Below are 17,360 nucleotides of genomic sequence, written 5' to 3' on the forward strand. Positions count from 1 at the left end.
CAAAGGCTTATTCTTCTCAAACAGACCCATTCTGTTTTTATTATCATTACTACTATTTTATTGTTTTCACAATTATCATTTCATTATTTATCTACCCACCTCCCTTTTTATATTGACATTGTGTATGTATGCTTTGGTTTAATATCATGTTTTAGAGGACAAAATGTACCTTATTTATCTGCCTTCTCTAAGTGATGTGAAAGTTTGATTGTGTGGTGAGTGGGTAATATTTTTCAACTCTGGAAAAAAGCAAAGAACGTTTGGAGTAAATGACACTACTAGTACACTATCTTCACCAGCTAGTCTCTAACTGCTGTTTGGTGCTGAGCAGGTAGTTAATGGAGAAAAAAAACTGCAGCTGTGTGTAAAATCCAAACAGTAAAGTTGCGACCTAAAAACCAAAACAAGCAAAAAGATGCCTAAATGCAAATTGTAAAACTATTCCTAGAAGTTGAGGTAATTTCAAAGAAAAAAACTGTCTCTGTGTGTATTTAATCAAGCTGTGAGATCTGATCGCTCTTCTTCGTGCCTGTCTAGTGGTTGAGTAGGAGCATTCTTTTCATGGCTTTTCACGTGAGAAAAAAACAAAAAACAAAAACTTGCTCTCAGCCAGAGACGAGAATACAAGATAAGAGATCAAACCTGACAAGGTGGGTTGTAGAAAACAAGAGTTCTCCTTTTAATTTCTCCAGCCACAGCATACTGTTCATTTACAGTACAGACTCCCAAATTTAAATTTAGCAAACATCACAGTTTAAAGTTTTCAAATGAAAAATACAACACAACTATGAAAAAAGGACATATGCACAAATTTAAAACCTATAAAAAATATAAAACAGTACTTTTAAATCTCATTTGACAAGTACCATTTCAATAACAAAACATTTAATAATGCACAATAGAGCAGACAAATTCAACTGAACCATCAGTTTTTTTAAATATAAGGAAAAGACCATTTTCATCATGCAGAGTATGTAATATTAAATAACGAATCAAACAAAAATAATATATACTTCTCTATATATCGCTCTCTCTCTTTTAAATTTTCAAGTCAAAGCACTCCCTTCCCTGATATTAGGGAAAAAACGAGTTTAAAAACACCACAAAGGACCCACAATGCTTTCAGTAGCTGCCATTGTCGCATGGCCTTTTATCGAAAACATTACCTCAGCAACATCTTTTTGGCACAGAAAAAGACGTTTGTAATGGCAGTAGTATTTTGCATTATAAAAGAGGGCGGAGCTATTAGCTCTTTTTCCATTATAAAATAAAACAAGCAACTAAGGAATAATAATTAAAAAAACGACATCAGTCAGGAGAGTGGAGTCTCCCCCCAGCAGGGTGTGAGGCAAGCAGTTGGAGCAGCTCAGTCCTACTGCAGCATGCTCTTGATAGTCTTGTTGGTTGATTCATCATTCAGATGCTTGGTTGTGTACCTGCAGGTGAGAAAATAAAAACATTTAAATCCCTTCTTCCTGCACACACAGTGTTGGGGGAAGTAGAGAGAATCTGAATTACACATCATTTGCTTAAGTAAAAGTACCTCTACAACAATACAAAAAACACTGATATATTACTATAAAACTCACATTATTCAATTGTTAATACTGATGTGGAAGCATTTTACTTTTGTAGCTGGTTGAGCTGGAGCGAGTAGGTCTGCAGCTAACAATTATATATATATATATATATATATATATATATATATATATATATATATATATATATATATATATATATATATATATATATATATATATATATATATATATATATATATATATATAATAATAATTATTATTTATTTATTTATCAATTATTTATTGATAAACAAGTTGTTTTTTTAAATGTCAAAATTGTGATAAATGTTCACAATAATGTCCTAAAGCAGAAAAACTTCTTCAAATGTTTTTTTCGTCTAATCAACAATCCAAAAGGTATTCAGTTTTATTTCATGTAGTCAAATAAAAGCATAAAATCCGCATTCCAGAAGCTGAAACCCAAAATGTTTAGCATGTCAAAAAATGACTAAAACAAGATAAATCTGATAGGGTTTAGATAGATGATTAATGGGAGAGGAAAGAAGAAGAAAATCGAAAGTTCTGCTACCTACATTTTCTTTTATTGGATAATTTGACTTCTTTGCGCTTCAAACGGTTATCTGAATAAAATCACTGGATGGGAAATCTCTTCTTGATGTAACTTCTAACAACTCAGACATATGAAAAGGAGCCCAAAATAGACACTTTTTTAAACAAGCCAGAAAGGTTGGGAACCACTAGTTAAATCTACAACTTTGCATTTTATAATCATTGTTTTATTTAAAATCTTGATCTGAAAATTAACAGCACTGTATACACTAAAAGCTAAAATATTTATTTTTTAAATGTAGTAGAGAAGTATAAAGTAGCATAAAATGGTACCTCAAAGTTATAATTATATATAAAGTCCAGTAGTCAATTAACTTTCCAACACTGCTTATCTACAATATTTGCTCATCTTCTGACAGATCAGAGACAAAAACCTCTGAAAGAAAATCTGGCAACTTCTGAATGCTAGTGACTTTTGCAACCGAGTAGCGCTGGCGTGTTTCGGGCCCGATACAGAGCGAGAGCGAGAGAGCGAGAGACATACAGATGTGAGGTCACCACAGAAATGGCCCCGTCATCTGGAGCAACTGTTACCATTAGGCGAGGCGGGTGTAAATTTGGAAGACCGTGAGTGGGGACGAGGTGTCAGATGGAATCGGCCTTTCTGGAGAAGCCTTGACACCCGACCCCGATCTTGCACAGAGGGCCCACAGCTGACAGAATCCGTGCTGGACTATGCAAAAAATGAGTCACTGTGCTGAGGGGGGAATGAAATCAACCAAGAGGTCTGTCTACTGCTCATGAACAGGCCCCATATCATTCAACTCACACCACGAGCAGCCTTCTCCTTTTCCAACGAAAGCTACAACTGTAGCTGCAATCACGTTACATGCTGAGCTGTATGAGGAAAAACTCAATTTGGTTTTAATATGAGCTTACCTGAGAGCGTTGAGAAGGCCTTCTACGCTGTTCGGAGGCTGATCTTTGAGGACTTTGATGCAGCCTTTCATCTGTGGACAAGAAACACGCAGTGAGCTTTATATAGCAAGCTGTGAAGTGGGATAGAGGAGCAAACATGGCCAGTACTAAAGTGCTGCACTAAAGTACAAATCTAGGGTATTTGTTCCTTACTTGAGTATTTCCATTTTATGCTACTTTATACTTCTACTCCACTACAAGCATTCTACTTTATACTGCAAAACATTTAACTAATAGATTTAGTTACTTTTTTTTATATCCTTTAGGTTACATTTTGTATATCCTTCCTGTCCAGTGAAAACTAAAAAAAAATGTAAAATCATGGATTTGAGTTTTTTGGATAATCTGAAGGATAGCGTTCTTTTAAGTGTGGAAAAATATCCTAGTTCTTAAGCTACATAAACAATTAAAAAAAAACATGTGAATCAGCCGAAAAACCGCAATGAAGTTGAAAACAGGGCTTTTTCTGGCCTGTAAAGTTTAATTTTTTGAGATATGTCAGCTTAATCTGATATGATGATTTTATAGAATATGATCTATTGCTGTAGATTAAGCTACTAACAGTATATAAAATGAGTTTAAATTAGCACAACCTTAAACCGCTACAGCAGTAAATAGTATCTATATTCATCCAGAAACATGATATATAGTAAAACACTGATAGGGAACATTTTGCTGCACAATGAGTACTTTTTACTGATAATATTTTTACTTTTTAATAGGTTTTGAATGCAGGACTTTCACTGTGTGGTAGTAAAACTATTACACCACTGAACGTTACTATACTCACGTCAATTTTAGACGACTTGGCGAATGCTCCCACAGGATGGACGTAGTCGTACAGGATGATGACCCCGACCATCACCCGGAGGCAGAAAGACACCGTCTCCTCACTGGCAAACCGGCTGCGGTACTCCCTGCAAGGACACGAAGCAAGGATTAGACGCATGAACGTAAACAATAAGGACTGAAGCAGGTCGTAACACAGGAAGTCACTCACGGCGTTTCCAACATGACTTTACACACACTCGCCATCGTGCTTAAGCAGTCGGTCGTGTTTTCAATGGGCAGGTTCTTGTTCTGTATGAAAAAATTAAAAATTAAATCTTTTTTTAAAAAGATGGAAAAAGAAATGAGAGGATGCTTTCACACATCTGTTCAGTGTTCACTGCTTCCTCACGTCAGTCTCACCTCTGATACAAACTTGGTTGTGCCGTCACTTAACGCTTTTAGCATGGGCGTGGCATCGGCGTAGAACAGAGAGATCCGATTGGCCAGTTCATTGTTGACTTCATTCTCACCATCTGCCTGAAAACCATTAAAAATAAATGACATTTTATCGCAAAATTCTTTTCACTCTTTCATCTCTTCCGGTCAAAGGTCAGCTACATTACAGAGACCATGGAGCTCATGAAGACTCTTGTCCGTCTTACCCCAAACACACACATGCACGCACGCACGCACACACACGCTAAACGACATTAAACCTTCCCGTCCTGCCGTGCTGTAGGGATAGCAACCGCCACAAAACTTTCTTTCCCTGGAAAACGAATATCGTTAATTCAATGGAAAAAATGGCCTTTGAGACAGGCATAAAGGAAGCGAATGGCATTGATTTTATTCATGAGGTCATGTAATGGTTTCCTCTGCCCGCTGTAGCTCTATGTCTGTTGTGAAACTGTAAAGCTGGAAATGAAAGTAGGGTCCTTGATCGATCTTTCTAGATATAGTTCACATGTTCAAAACGTATAGAATGCCAGGCTTCTCTAGTCTGGACCAAACTCCAGATTTGGCCTTAACTAAAAATCAATCCGGACCAGTCCGTGTACCACAACATTATGTGGGGATGTATTTTCTTCTGTTTGAGCACTGCATGTGTTATTGATCCACATTGTGAATATTGGTCAGTGTGTCCAGCATGGAATGCTAATGTTAGCAGCAAGATGTTGTTCACAAAGACTGCAAAGAAAAACGACAATAGAGAATTAAAAAGAGAAACATGAGTGACTGTGGCTGTTAATGTCAATGACATGGCTTTTATATTGCTACTTTTGGTGTGTGTCTTCTGGTTTGTCTTGTTTTATGTAAAAAGATAAAAACCGATAATACCGGAAAATATGTTCCACAAACGTACGGGTAAGAAGTGTTTGTATGTTGTGGGTAACATACAACTCAATTTAAAGAGATAGACTGGAGAACAACAACAACAAGAGACAACAACAACAAGAGACAACTGGATTTAAAACAAAAGAAATATTTTAACAACTGGAATGTATGATTATGTATAAAATTGTTCAAAAAACAAAGTTGGAAAAAAAAAGGAGAGAGAAATAGAGTCCAGCGCTAAACCTGTGTGTTCACTACAAACCAACACCTGGATCAGTGTCTCTGACCCAACAGGCAAACCTTTCGTGGACAGCTTCAAGGCTCTGGAAACAGGCAAACTGTCAATCTCAAGCCACAATGCTGTCATACTGAAGGAGTCTAGTTTTATTTGATTTTGGTTGGTGCGTGTTTAAAATACATAATAAGATCATTTCAAACCTCTTAAAGAAGTGTAAAAAATAAAGTGTTATCCGGAAATTTTAAAGGTTTTGTTTGGGGCCACGCTCGTTGTCGTGCAAATCTAATACACTGCAAATAAAAGGAATTTAATTAAATAAAGTCATACCTGAGAAATACAGATATAAAACACAGAGCCCTGCTGCTCCTCCTGGTTTCCCAGCTGACTAACGCACATCCTGCTGCTTTATAGTTTCAGACTAAACGAGACGTTGAAAAACCTGGCGAGTAACAAAGAACAAGGTGTCTCTTGAACAGCCTGTTCTAAATTTGTCTGCATATTTAAATAATAACATCGTTTCCTGCCTTTTTTATGAGAACACTGACAGAATAGGAATAATCTCCCCAAAATTTCAAACCTATTCGTGTTTTAACAAATGATGACATATGAGCTCAAAGACTTTGTTACTGCAGGGACAGATGTTTCATCTCAGATGTCTGAATGATTCAGTTGTCTGCGCGGTGACTAAAACGCGGCGGCGGCTGCTGCTGTGTGAGTGGACGGCCGGCTGAGCATCTTTCCGCAGTGACAGGTCCTAACGACAACTTGTCTGGGCCCATTTGTCTAATGGCACATTCTGCTTTGGAGAATAAAACCTCCTGTCAGACAGTCAAAACTGAGAGCAGTTCATTCTGCAATGAAATCTCACTATGCCGTGCCTTTAAGTATCTTTTAAATGTCCTTGAAGCTGCTGAATAAGGATGTACAGTATATCTGGTGAAGTGCAGCAGGCGTAATACGTGTCCTTGACTTTCATATGAAAGCTGCTGTCTGAAATCAATACAGGAAACATCCGAGTGGCTGTTTCAGTTTTATGGCACTAAAGGGATCCTTTACCGATCGTTGTATCATCACAATGTGGGCAGTTCATGCAAAAATAATGCCAGACCTCCCTCCGTCTTGCTGGCGCCCGGATCATCCAGCTGACTTTTGCCAGCAAATGAGTGAGTAGCTCTGGGCGCCGGCAACAAGGAGGGAAACACCATTCATCTGCATATCCTACCCACACCGCAATACCATACCAACTTTATTTGTTAAGCGCTTTACAACAACCAAAGTTGACCAAAGTGCTGTACAGAAAATAAACAAAGAAATTTATAATTAATAACCATACAATTAAAAAACACACAAAGTAGCCAATAAGAACAAGTAAATGAAGTCGACATCTTACTGTGTCGAATGTGTCAAAAGCCAAAGAGAAAAGATGGGTTTTAAGAAGGGTTTTAAAAACAGATAAAGAAGAGGCCTGTTTTACATGCAAAGGCAGATCATTCCATAGTTTAGGGGCAGACACAGCAAAGGCACGGTCCCCTCTGAGCTTACGCTTAGTTTTAGGCACAGTCAGGAGCAGCTGATCATCTGACCTGAGAGCGCGGACAGGTTTATAAGAGTGTAGAAGCTCAGAGAGGTATGGCGGGGCAAGACCATTTAGTGATTTAAAAGCAAATAACAGAATTTTAAAATGGATCCTAAATTGAATAGGAATTACGCAATGACATAAAGCCGGTTGAAAATCGGCAAAGTTTCCCTGTTAACCACAAATAATAGATTAACTTTAGATACTCTTGCAGGTCTCAGACTTTAAGGTCACTTATTTGGTCCACCTGAACAAAATAAAACAAAATATGTTGTTGTTGTTGTTGTACATTGTTGCCCTTTAGATCAGACCTTGCAGAGCTGAACATGAAGTCAAATGGACAAGCTCATCATTACTCATTGATTGGACCGTTTTGGCAATGCCATCGTGCATCATCATGCAGCCATGTAAAGGAATTCACCTTCTCACTTCAAATGCACGAATCCGACAAACAGACCACTGATAAGTGCTTTAATTGTTGCAAAAGAATTATGAAAACTTTGATTTTTTTTCAGTGCTTTACAAAACCAGAGATGATGTCCTCAAATATTTTGTTTTGTCCACAACTTATTATACTTACTAAATTTCAGTTACCTTTCTTCATAGAGTATGAAAGAAACTAGAAAATATTCACATTTAAGACCTGAAATCAAAGAATCTTTATTTGTTTTCATAATAATTAACTCAAAATGATAAATTGATTATCAAAATAGTTTGCAAATTATTTAACAGTTGACAACTAATTCGTATTTGGAGCTCAGACACCACATTGACCTGGAGATCTACCCCTTAGAGGGTTTGGGCCATGTTACTGATTTGGGATCAGTTTCTGCCGCCACGCACTGCTGAACGACACTTTGTGCTTCAAACTCAATGAAACTCCCTGTGGGGCCTCCGACTTCATGTTGCGAGACGCTTCCTGCCACACTCTCTGACTCCTGGGGGCTCTAACAGTCTATAAACTTTGTTCCTCACTCCAGCTTTCCTAATGCTGCATTCTGAACAGAGCTAAACTTATAAATGAGAAATGATGGCTCGAATCACCATCAGATCTGAGTGTACACAAATCACTATAATCACAATGATGATGCATTTTTGTATTTGATCAACACTACAAGCAACAGCCGTAGTCGCCCAAAGAGGAGAGGGACATAATGTGCTCACCGGTACGTTATTGATCCGCATTCGGCTCAGGGTTCTCCTGTAGTAGCTGAAGTCATTCTGAATGGCAGGATTTGTCATCTGAAAAAAACAAACACCAATGCATCTTAATAAAGAGACAGTTGGGGAGAGTTTCTCTACATGTCTGTAGGTGGCACCGCCTGCAGCAGAACATTCAGTTCTAGATCAAACACGCCGTCGTCATGACACAATGTTTTAGCCAACAAGGCAGAAACGTAGCTGTGGGGGAAATTACATGAAAAGAACACGGATACAATTACAGTTGTATTTGCTGAACTGGATTTGAATCCCCCGACACTCATCCTCCTTTTACATCCACATCCTCTCTCATCCTGTCAGGAATAATTTGGTTATTTTGCTGGAACAAATCGGGCATCAGTATAGTTTATGACAATAGGGTCAACAATTATAAATCTGCCAAAAAGGGTACACAAGGTCTTATTAAGGAGAGAACAGTAGACAAACGTAGGCTCACAGTCTGATATTATACAACTTACAGCCTCAGATAAAAGCCATAGGAGTCGTTGACTTCTTTGATTCCTACAAAAATATAAATCATCTGGTTTCACCGTGAAACCGAATTGACCACTCCAACAGAAGACAACCAACCAGAGAGCTTCTTTCAAACGTCACCACCAGTAAGAGCTCATCATGTGGTTAATTATCCTCATTCCTGTATGAGCCTGTCACAGTCAAAGCTGCACTGGCAGCATGCTAATCCCGCTACAATAGACTGGTACTCAGTCTATGTCCACTGTGTGCACCAGTAGAGACAGACTGCTTCGCCAGGGAGGGGCTGCGCACTGCACAGACACTTTAACTAGGTCAGAAGCCCATGTATGGGTGTGAAAGATTGATGAATAGGCCTGGCATGCCACCTTGCACCCCCTACCTTCATGTTTTTATCTTGCCAGCCGGGGTAGTGGGCACTAATTGGGATGTCGCAGCAAAACGCCTGGGGGTGTCGGCGTGTTTTTAAAAAAAAAATGTTTTTGTATCTAAAGAGCGAGGGTGTAGGGGAACCAGTTCACCCACTGTCAAACCAGATGAGTGCTCACACAATCATGGTTTTGACAATGCCTATTCGACCGACACCGGCGCTTGATTCTGGGCTGCATACAACCAATTTGTGTCTTAATTCACGTTCTTGAAGTTCCCCTACTTCCATCATTTCTAAAAACCTGCTACAGAACTTGACTCAGGACAACAACAATTTCCAGACCTTGCTCCCCGCTATAACCCTCAGACATTTCAGGGACATAAACTGTATTATAAACTACAGCGCCATATTAGGAGAAAAGTATAGTATGTATAACATCTTAAAGAGGAGTGTGAGGTTTAAAAAGCAGAAACTATTATGTTGGGGAAAGAGACCGTCATACTTTAAGCTCATCAAAGCGCAGTGTGAAGTGCAGGATCTCTGCAAACTGCTTGGCCAGCGCCTGCTCCCGCTCCAGGTGCTGAGTGGGGTCATTGTAAGTCTCGCTGGTCAGAGCTCCCAGCAGGCTGTGTAGCGCTGCCTCTGTGAATAAATAAGAGATGTCGGTTTTAGAGGTGCAGCACTGTCAGAGGGGTGGCCACAACAATATCAGCCTTTTTGTGGAAGATGTATAGGCTGAATAATGTTTCAAGTTCAGTTTTTTGTCATTCAAGCACTCAGCTAATAGCTAAAGTATATATGCAAAGGTCATAAGTCAAAGGTAATAATGTATACAGCATAAACAAGTGATGAATATTCAGATATAAAACAGTCAATGAATCAATTGACTAATATTATAGCAACTAACAACTACTTTGGATTGGGGATTCATCTGTACAATATTCTCAATTATTTCTTTATTCTATGAAATGTGAGGCCTTCACATGTCTTGTTTTGTCCAAACAGTCAATAAAAGATATTTAATTTGCTATCACAAAAAGAGAGGAGACTACTTTTTGATATTTAAGTATAACGTGATACAAAAACAGAAAAAAAAGATGAAATTGAGAATAAAAAGTCATTAGTTGCAGCCCAAATGCATAATAATTAGTTATAAAATGCACCTGTCAATATTGTCGTCAGTGTATTGGACAGTTAAGCTTCTCTACAAGCCAGAACAAAAGTCATCTAACCAAAATGCTAAGATCCTCAAGACTAAAACGGGGGCTAATCCAGTACTGCTCTGTAGTCATACTGAGGTAAAGTCCAGGTTATCTATATAACCCAAAATCACAAATGTGCCAAATGTGTGCTTCATAATAACACCCTCTTTGCATTGACCCTCGACTCAGATAAGGAAAAACTCCCTCAGGATGATCAACAGAGGACAGATCCGTCTTCTACATGTGCGATGGATAAGAACAGCTCCTAAAGTGGATCATAACACAGTTGGATATGTGAACAGTATACTATGTCAGCAAGCTGAAGCATCCTGATTAGGACAGAGACAGATAATGGGGCAGTAGTTGTGCCCAAACTGCCCAGGGCCCAGAGCCACTATGGGAGCGGGGGGGTAATTCCTGCTCAGATGCAGATGAGACATGGGACTAATTATCTCATTGGCATGAAATAGGGTGGGGGGACGGGACGGGATTTCATTCAAGCAGGATTACACTCATTGTTTTGACGGTAGGTAAATACAAAGCCTGTGCCATGCCTTGACATAGCATACCCACAGACCGATAATTAACCATGCATGAGGAGCACCGGCAGGGAAATGAGGAAAGATTAAGTGAAATGTAGTGAAGTACTTGCACACAAGTACTATATTATGAAATGTCTTGTTCAAACACACAACACACAAACTAGAAAATATTTAAAGCCCAGAGGGAAGTTTTATTTATAGATGCAGACAGTGTTCAGAATTCAGTCTAGACGCTAAAGAGAAGCTTCAATAATGACATAACCCAGACGAGCTTGACATCTGATGCAATAAGGCTGCGTGGAACCACATGAGTACTTTGGCTAGATTTATTGGAAGTTTACTTTATAATTCTTGTTGATTACACATGACATGTCAACATAACGTAGGAAAGGGCAGATTCCGACAGTGGACTACTTAAGATAACTCTAAGGGGACCTTTAAGAGACGGACAGAGCGCTGGCAGTGCAGTGCAGTAAATTGAGACCGTTTGCCATTCAGTAATGACTCCCATCTGCTTGGGACAGCATTTGTAGCGAAGCGGCTGATTAAAATGGCCTTAGTAGTGCAGTTTCTTTTTACCCCCACATACAACCAAGTCAAAACAGAAGTTAAGACGGCGCTGCTTTCAGGCCTTCAGAAATGAGCCACTCTACTATGTCGAGAAGTCGGGGAAGGGCGGTGCGGGGGGAGATGTCTGATCTCATCAGGTCACGGCAGAGCAGGCAAGCAGAATGCGGGCACATAGGAGCAATACTCGCCGAGAGGGGAGGGTCAGAGGATGGCGGGACTTTAGTCTGGTCCACAATGGACCAGACGGACCAGTGCGACTCTAAATAACTTTGATTTCTTTCAACAGTAAAAACCTATAATCTTGACAATCAGTCATAGGTCTGTAGACATCAATGTTAAATCTAAGTCAAATGTGTGTCAATGCAGAAATTAGTTGTTTAAGCAGGATAAATCAGCCCCTTTATTTTATATGCAAAGTAAATGAATTGACCACACTATACAGATTTAAACTATTAATTTATACAAGTTAATTTTAATCATTTATCCGGCAAAACTTCACTGTCACATTTACAGGTTTCAGCTTCTCTAATTTTTGAGATATTCTGTTTTATAGTGCTGTAAAATTAATACTGAGGGTGTTTTGAATGTTTTGACTAACAAAACAAGTATTATGTGGATACCACCTTGGGTTTTGTAGCTAGAAAATGTATATTGTTCTGTCAGCAATGTAAAATGTAAGTAAAATATTTTGGATCCACGCAATAACTTGTAGATTGAGCAGGAGAATTATGTCCCTTCAATTCCAGTGCAAAGCTAATTGCATAATATTCCCTCTATAATATCTATTATCCTTGGTAGTGTTGGTCTGCAGATCCACCAGCCTGTAGAAAAGTTCTCTCAGCTTCACGCATATCCGGCAGGCTAGCCGGCCGCGGAGTGCATCACTGCCCCTGAAGCCTAAAGTCAAGGCGGTGAAATAGAGCAGCAGCAGCCGCGGCTGGGAGGTGGCCTACTTCATTACATAACAGCCATTGCCAGGGCACTGCTGCCCAGTGCCCACTGCTCCCATTGACTACCTTCTCCATTGGGATTACAGGGCTGAGGGCGCCAGGCATGGCAGGCTCCACTCCCCCCCACAGCCTCGAGGTCGTAAGAAGATCAGGGAGCAGTAAGTCTACTCCCCCTTTCCCCCTTGTATCCATGCTAATTAAACAACCTATAGCCCCATTCTAGACAGAGGTCAGTGCACAGTGCAACGCAAGCAGCATGTTGAGAAATGCACAGCTATGGGGGTTTTCAAAGCTTGTTTATTTAAGGCTGGAGTGCATGTTGTGTGTGTGTCGTTGCATGTCTGTTGACTTTTGCAGCTCAGCAGTCAATATTGCAGATGCACATACAAACAATTAGGTCATGTATGGAGGATTTGTCTATGTGGCGGCACTAAAAGACCTTTTACATGAAGGACGTCTGCTTTCGTCCTTCCTGGTGTCAAATCTGGCACATGCTTAAAATGATAAACTGGATTAAAATCGTTGACATTGCACAAATTTTTCAGTCCCACATAACGGTGCTTGTGTTTGAGCAAAATCTCACAGGACACCTACGTTTGTTTCACTTGAAACCATGAGTTTGATTCTGAGAACAACTTGTGTAAACGTTCTTGGCCTACATAACGAAAGGTCTGTGTAGACACAGAACCGACAGAAACGTACCTAATCTCTGGGAGAACTGATAGAACTTCTTCAGTTTCCCCACCAGGGGAACCACAGCCGCCCACGCCTGCTCCTGTAACACTTCATCGTTTGGATTCTGGATTGCCTGGAAATACAAACACCAAAATCAAAAGTCTTACAGAAGGTACACATTTGTAAAAGATAAATACAATTTAAAGGCACCCATAACTGTGTGTAGTGACCCTTTTCAATGGGAATTCCACCGATTTTACACATCAAAGTCTCTTTACAGGACTTGGGAAGCACTACTGCACATTTAAAAAATGGTATAAAGACTTTTGTGGCTAAAGACTACGAGCTGAAAAGATAAAAAAAAAATTCTGTGAATGTAGTTAAAAAGAAGTGAGCTCCTCAGACTTCTGAAACTAGCGTTTCAAGGCTACAATAGCCGCTACTAGCATAAGATGATAAGATGATATCTTTGGTCCTACTACACTGATTTATTTAAACTGTCCATCATAAGTTGGATGATGTTATAGGAGAACTCTTTAAGATAAGAAAAAGGTAATTCTCATTCAGATAAAAGGAGATGGAAAAACCTTTTTCACGCTGTGCTCCTGAGGTTCCTATATAAGTTTGAGAATCTGATCTGATTTTTGAGGCTACAGAAGGTATTTAATTGCACGCTGGCTGTGTCACACACACTCTAGGTATGTGTGACACCAAAAAACCTCCGTCTACAGTTGGAAATTAAATGTAAAATTTCTCTGGTGTCACCCCTTACTAAAAGACCAGAGCGTATAAACAAACTGTCAGACAAGAAGTCAGAATCTTGCGATAGTTTATGTTTTGTTTTTTTTAAACCAAAAAAAATCCCCTGACACAAGTGCTATTTATAGAGGGCAATAAGGCCAAGAGGACTCGTCAGATGCAGTAATAGGTAAAACGTATACTCCTCATGAACTCTAAATAAAGTCCCCCTATGAACCTTTTCTGCACAGCAGTCTGTCCTAACTCTGTAGCAGCTCTGTCAGTTGGAGGTGGATATTTGTTTCAGGTGTACCTCTCTGATCTCTTGCCCCGCTCCTTTGTACGCCTGCAGCTCGTCCAAGACGGCCTTCGCGTCCTTCAGCACCACGTCCACCTGCTCCCACACCTCTCGCTCTGCATCTGTGGGCTGGGCATCTGCAACAGACAACAATGCGATTGGTACCTAATCCATATTAGCAGCTGTAGAACGTCTATTATATCCTCTGATACAATAGAAATGATTAAATGAAAAGTTTGCTAAAATAATCTCATCTTTCCAGCCCTTCCAGTTTAGTTTTGACACCACCCAATTTCCTGGCTGAGAGGAAGAAAATGGAGCAAGCTAGAAGACAATTGAAAAAGGGTTATGCACTCTTTTTCTGTAACAGCTCTGGGTGTAGAGACGGTTCAGTTTCAGAGTTTTGTTTGCTTATTTCTGGTTTGAGAGAAGTGGCAATAAAGAATGGCAACACTAAGAACCTTTTCCACCACCTGAAGCAAGAACACCTTGCCAAGTGTGATGACTGTAAACTTCTGCTCCCCTGGAGAAGAAATACCTTAAACACAGCTCCTCTCAGCAGATACAGTAAAAAAAAAAAACATATTTTCACCATATGGTATTTTTCTTTATTTTGCATTGTAATTTATTTTTTATTAAATCAGTTAAAAATCATTATTGATATATTTGGTGTGAGTCTCCCTGATGTCTGACTTTGCTGCCTAACAGCATTCTGAAAATGCAGATACAAGGCTGAGAATGCAGTTAATGTATTTAATTTAATTAAATTTTCTTTAAATTAACTACAATCTCAGCATTGTATTCTTGCATTTACAGTGTAAGTGTTGCATAAAAAGGTATTTGTTGGAGATGTACAGTATAAATGATCACAATCCTCCTTTAATATAACAATTTCCTAGAAACAGTGTAAGCTATATGAGGCATTGTTTTTTCTAAAAGGTATGACGGAGTCTCTGGCTTTGCCAAGTGTGAGAACACTACAGTACAGGATCAAGCCGTGTTGAGGGGCCTCAGGCTACGCAGCAGCTGAACTTCAGTGCTTTATATTTAAGGAAGGGGCTCTGCTGCAACTCTGCCCTGATTGATATTCTGCACACATTCCTGCATAGAAAGAGTCAGGTTGGTGAAAAGTGCAGAAGCTCTAGTGGTAGATTTGATTCTTTTGCCGCTGGGGAGAACACTGTGCAAAAGATAAGTGGGGGTGAAAAGACTTAAGAGTTTCAGAGTTGATAATGTTATGGTAAGATATTCATGTTATCGAAATCAGATGGGGGGGGGGGGCAATTACTTAAAAAAGAAACTCACTTTCAAAATCGAGGAAAAAATTGGGCTCCTGTTCCAGATCTGTGCAAGTCAAAACTTTCAGTAGGTTCCCCATGTTACGATACCTGGTGAGGAAAAGAGAAAAAACAATAAATGGAGCACTAAAGTGAGCAGGTGGTGAAACACCACTGTATCTATAACACCTCACTCCTGCTCCGCTTTACTGCTCTGGTGCCTGTGTGAACTAGGTGGTGCCCCAGATGTGCTCACTGCTCATAGGCACCAGCGCTCCCCTTGGACCCCTGCCGTGTGTTTCCTGTGCCCAGGCTGTTGCCAAACCAGATGTCAAACCAAAAAGTCCCCAAAAATAATCCTGTTTACATTTTTCTGCTTTATTAACCTTTTTCCCAGCAATCAAGAGCATTTGCAGGCAGTTGTATGTAAAGTAATCCATTTTGCAAGCAACCGCAGGGAAATCACATATACCTCATCTACACATGAAGTAAGTAGTTGGTTGCTGCACATGACAAGACACATCCAATTAAACTTTGGAGGAAGGAAGTTGTCATGCAGTAGCATAAAGAGGACCCACTTATGAAGTCTGTTTGCATGTGGATTTTACTTTTTAGGATTTGGAATTCACTCACAGAATTAGGAAATGCAATGCATTGCGTTTGTCAAGGAATCTAAAACATATCAACATTTAACATGCCTTTGTAACGTAAGCACATGTGGTGCAGTGACTTATATTTACTGCAAGAGCACAGAGCGTCTGTACGGTAGTCTGTATAATATAACGGGCGCATGCATTCCATGAGTCACATTGGACAACTTTTAACTGTAGGAAAATCAACGTACGACTGCAACCCATTAGCTGGGACAGGCGGTTTTTAGTTTTTTTGCGTCACGGGGCTAACATGTCTTAGTAACCTTTCAGGGTACTGGAATTCATGTGGTCTGAAATACTCTACTGGCTCTGTTGTCAGGCTTTATAAAATCTAATTTAATGAATGAATCCATGGACAGATGTAATAATTATTGTTGATTATTTCTTGTCCAAACTAAGCATTTACAAATCCAAATCAATGTCTTCAATTGTTCCGGCAGAAAGATATTCAATTTACAAGTATACAAAACAGAGAAAAGGCTCCAAATCCTCACACCGAAGGGAATTTTCTGTTGAAAATGAAATTGTTGAAGCAATAGATAGTAAGATGTGCAAGGTAAAGATATGATCCTGCACCAAAACAGAGCTTGAACCACATTGCACTCCAACAACCCCCGGAAATTATTTACCAACCAAGAAAACACTGCTACACACCACCTGCTGCCAAACTTTCACACTTTTATTAGAACTTTTTAACTAGATTCCATTACTGTTCAGCCTAGTCCAGCATTGCCAGACCTACCACCACAGTGTTGTGGAGTAAGGTCTGGCTACACCACATACATTCTGGATAGGAGAAAAAAACGCTTTAGGTCGTTTGTATTTCTCTAAACTAATCAAACAAGAGACTGTGGCTCTGCAATATTGTCTTGAGAAGGAACTTGTTTTGTTGAAACATTTGAGCCACGCTCAAGAAAACGCCACATACAATATAAAATGAAGTTGACCATTCACACAGCACAGTAAGTGAGCTATATAAATTAGCTAGATTCATAATTTGCTCTTACCAATGTACCGCCATGTGTATTTTGTCCACAGCAAAACCCAACCAATTGGTCCCAAAACATCCCAGTTAGAGAGTAAATGCCGTAAACATTTTCTTTGTGAATCTTAACAATCATTCCCCGATAGAACCAAGCAGGCCTGTCTTGTTGCACGATCCAAATCTTCTTCAAAACTTGCAATTTTCAGTGTGTAGCTTGCTAGCTGGAAGATTGCTGACGTTTCCCAAGAAGAACGGAGTTAGAAAGCAGCAACATCCATCAGAGGATAATCCGGTGGCACCGGCAGTTATCCTGGAACTGAAACGTTGTCGATGCAGACTAGTTCAGCATGATATTTACTTGTGCCCAACAACTGTGCCACATCCATGGAAATTAAAAAGTATATATATATATATATATAT

At 39.5% G+C, this 17,360-nt stretch overlaps 1 protein-coding gene across 1 annotated transcript in view; it reads right to left on the minus strand.

Moving 5' to 3' along the window:
* Positions 1 to 655: 655 nt before the first annotated feature.
* Positions 656 to 17,360, minus strand: part of fam49bb (family with sequence similarity 49 member Bb) — a 34,007-nt gene continuing 17,302 nt past the window's right edge. The window contains exons 3-12 of the mRNA XM_034862194.1: positions 15,331 to 15,413; positions 14,041 to 14,162; positions 13,017 to 13,122; positions 9,553 to 9,692; positions 8,153 to 8,230; positions 4,260 to 4,376; positions 4,069 to 4,148; positions 3,859 to 3,985; positions 3,030 to 3,100; positions 656 to 1,436 (exon numbers count right to left, since the gene is read on the minus strand). Coding sequence (XP_034718085.1) covers positions 1,373 to 1,436; positions 3,030 to 3,100; positions 3,859 to 3,985; positions 4,069 to 4,148; positions 4,260 to 4,376; positions 8,153 to 8,230; positions 9,553 to 9,692; positions 13,017 to 13,122; positions 14,041 to 14,162; positions 15,331 to 15,403 — 978 coding nt within the window. The 5' untranslated portion in view covers positions 15,404 to 15,413 and the 3' untranslated portion in view covers positions 656 to 1,372. The remainder of the gene's footprint in view (positions 1,437 to 3,029; positions 3,101 to 3,858; positions 3,986 to 4,068; positions 4,149 to 4,259; positions 4,377 to 8,152; positions 8,231 to 9,552; positions 9,693 to 13,016; positions 13,123 to 14,040; positions 14,163 to 15,330; positions 15,414 to 17,360) is intronic.

The sequence above is a fragment of the Etheostoma cragini genome, chromosome 22 (assembly GCF_013103735.1).
Source record: "Etheostoma cragini isolate CJK2018 chromosome 22, CSU_Ecrag_1.0, whole genome shotgun sequence".
NCBI classification, from domain to species: Eukaryota; Metazoa; Chordata; class Actinopteri; order Perciformes; family Percidae; genus Etheostoma; species Etheostoma cragini.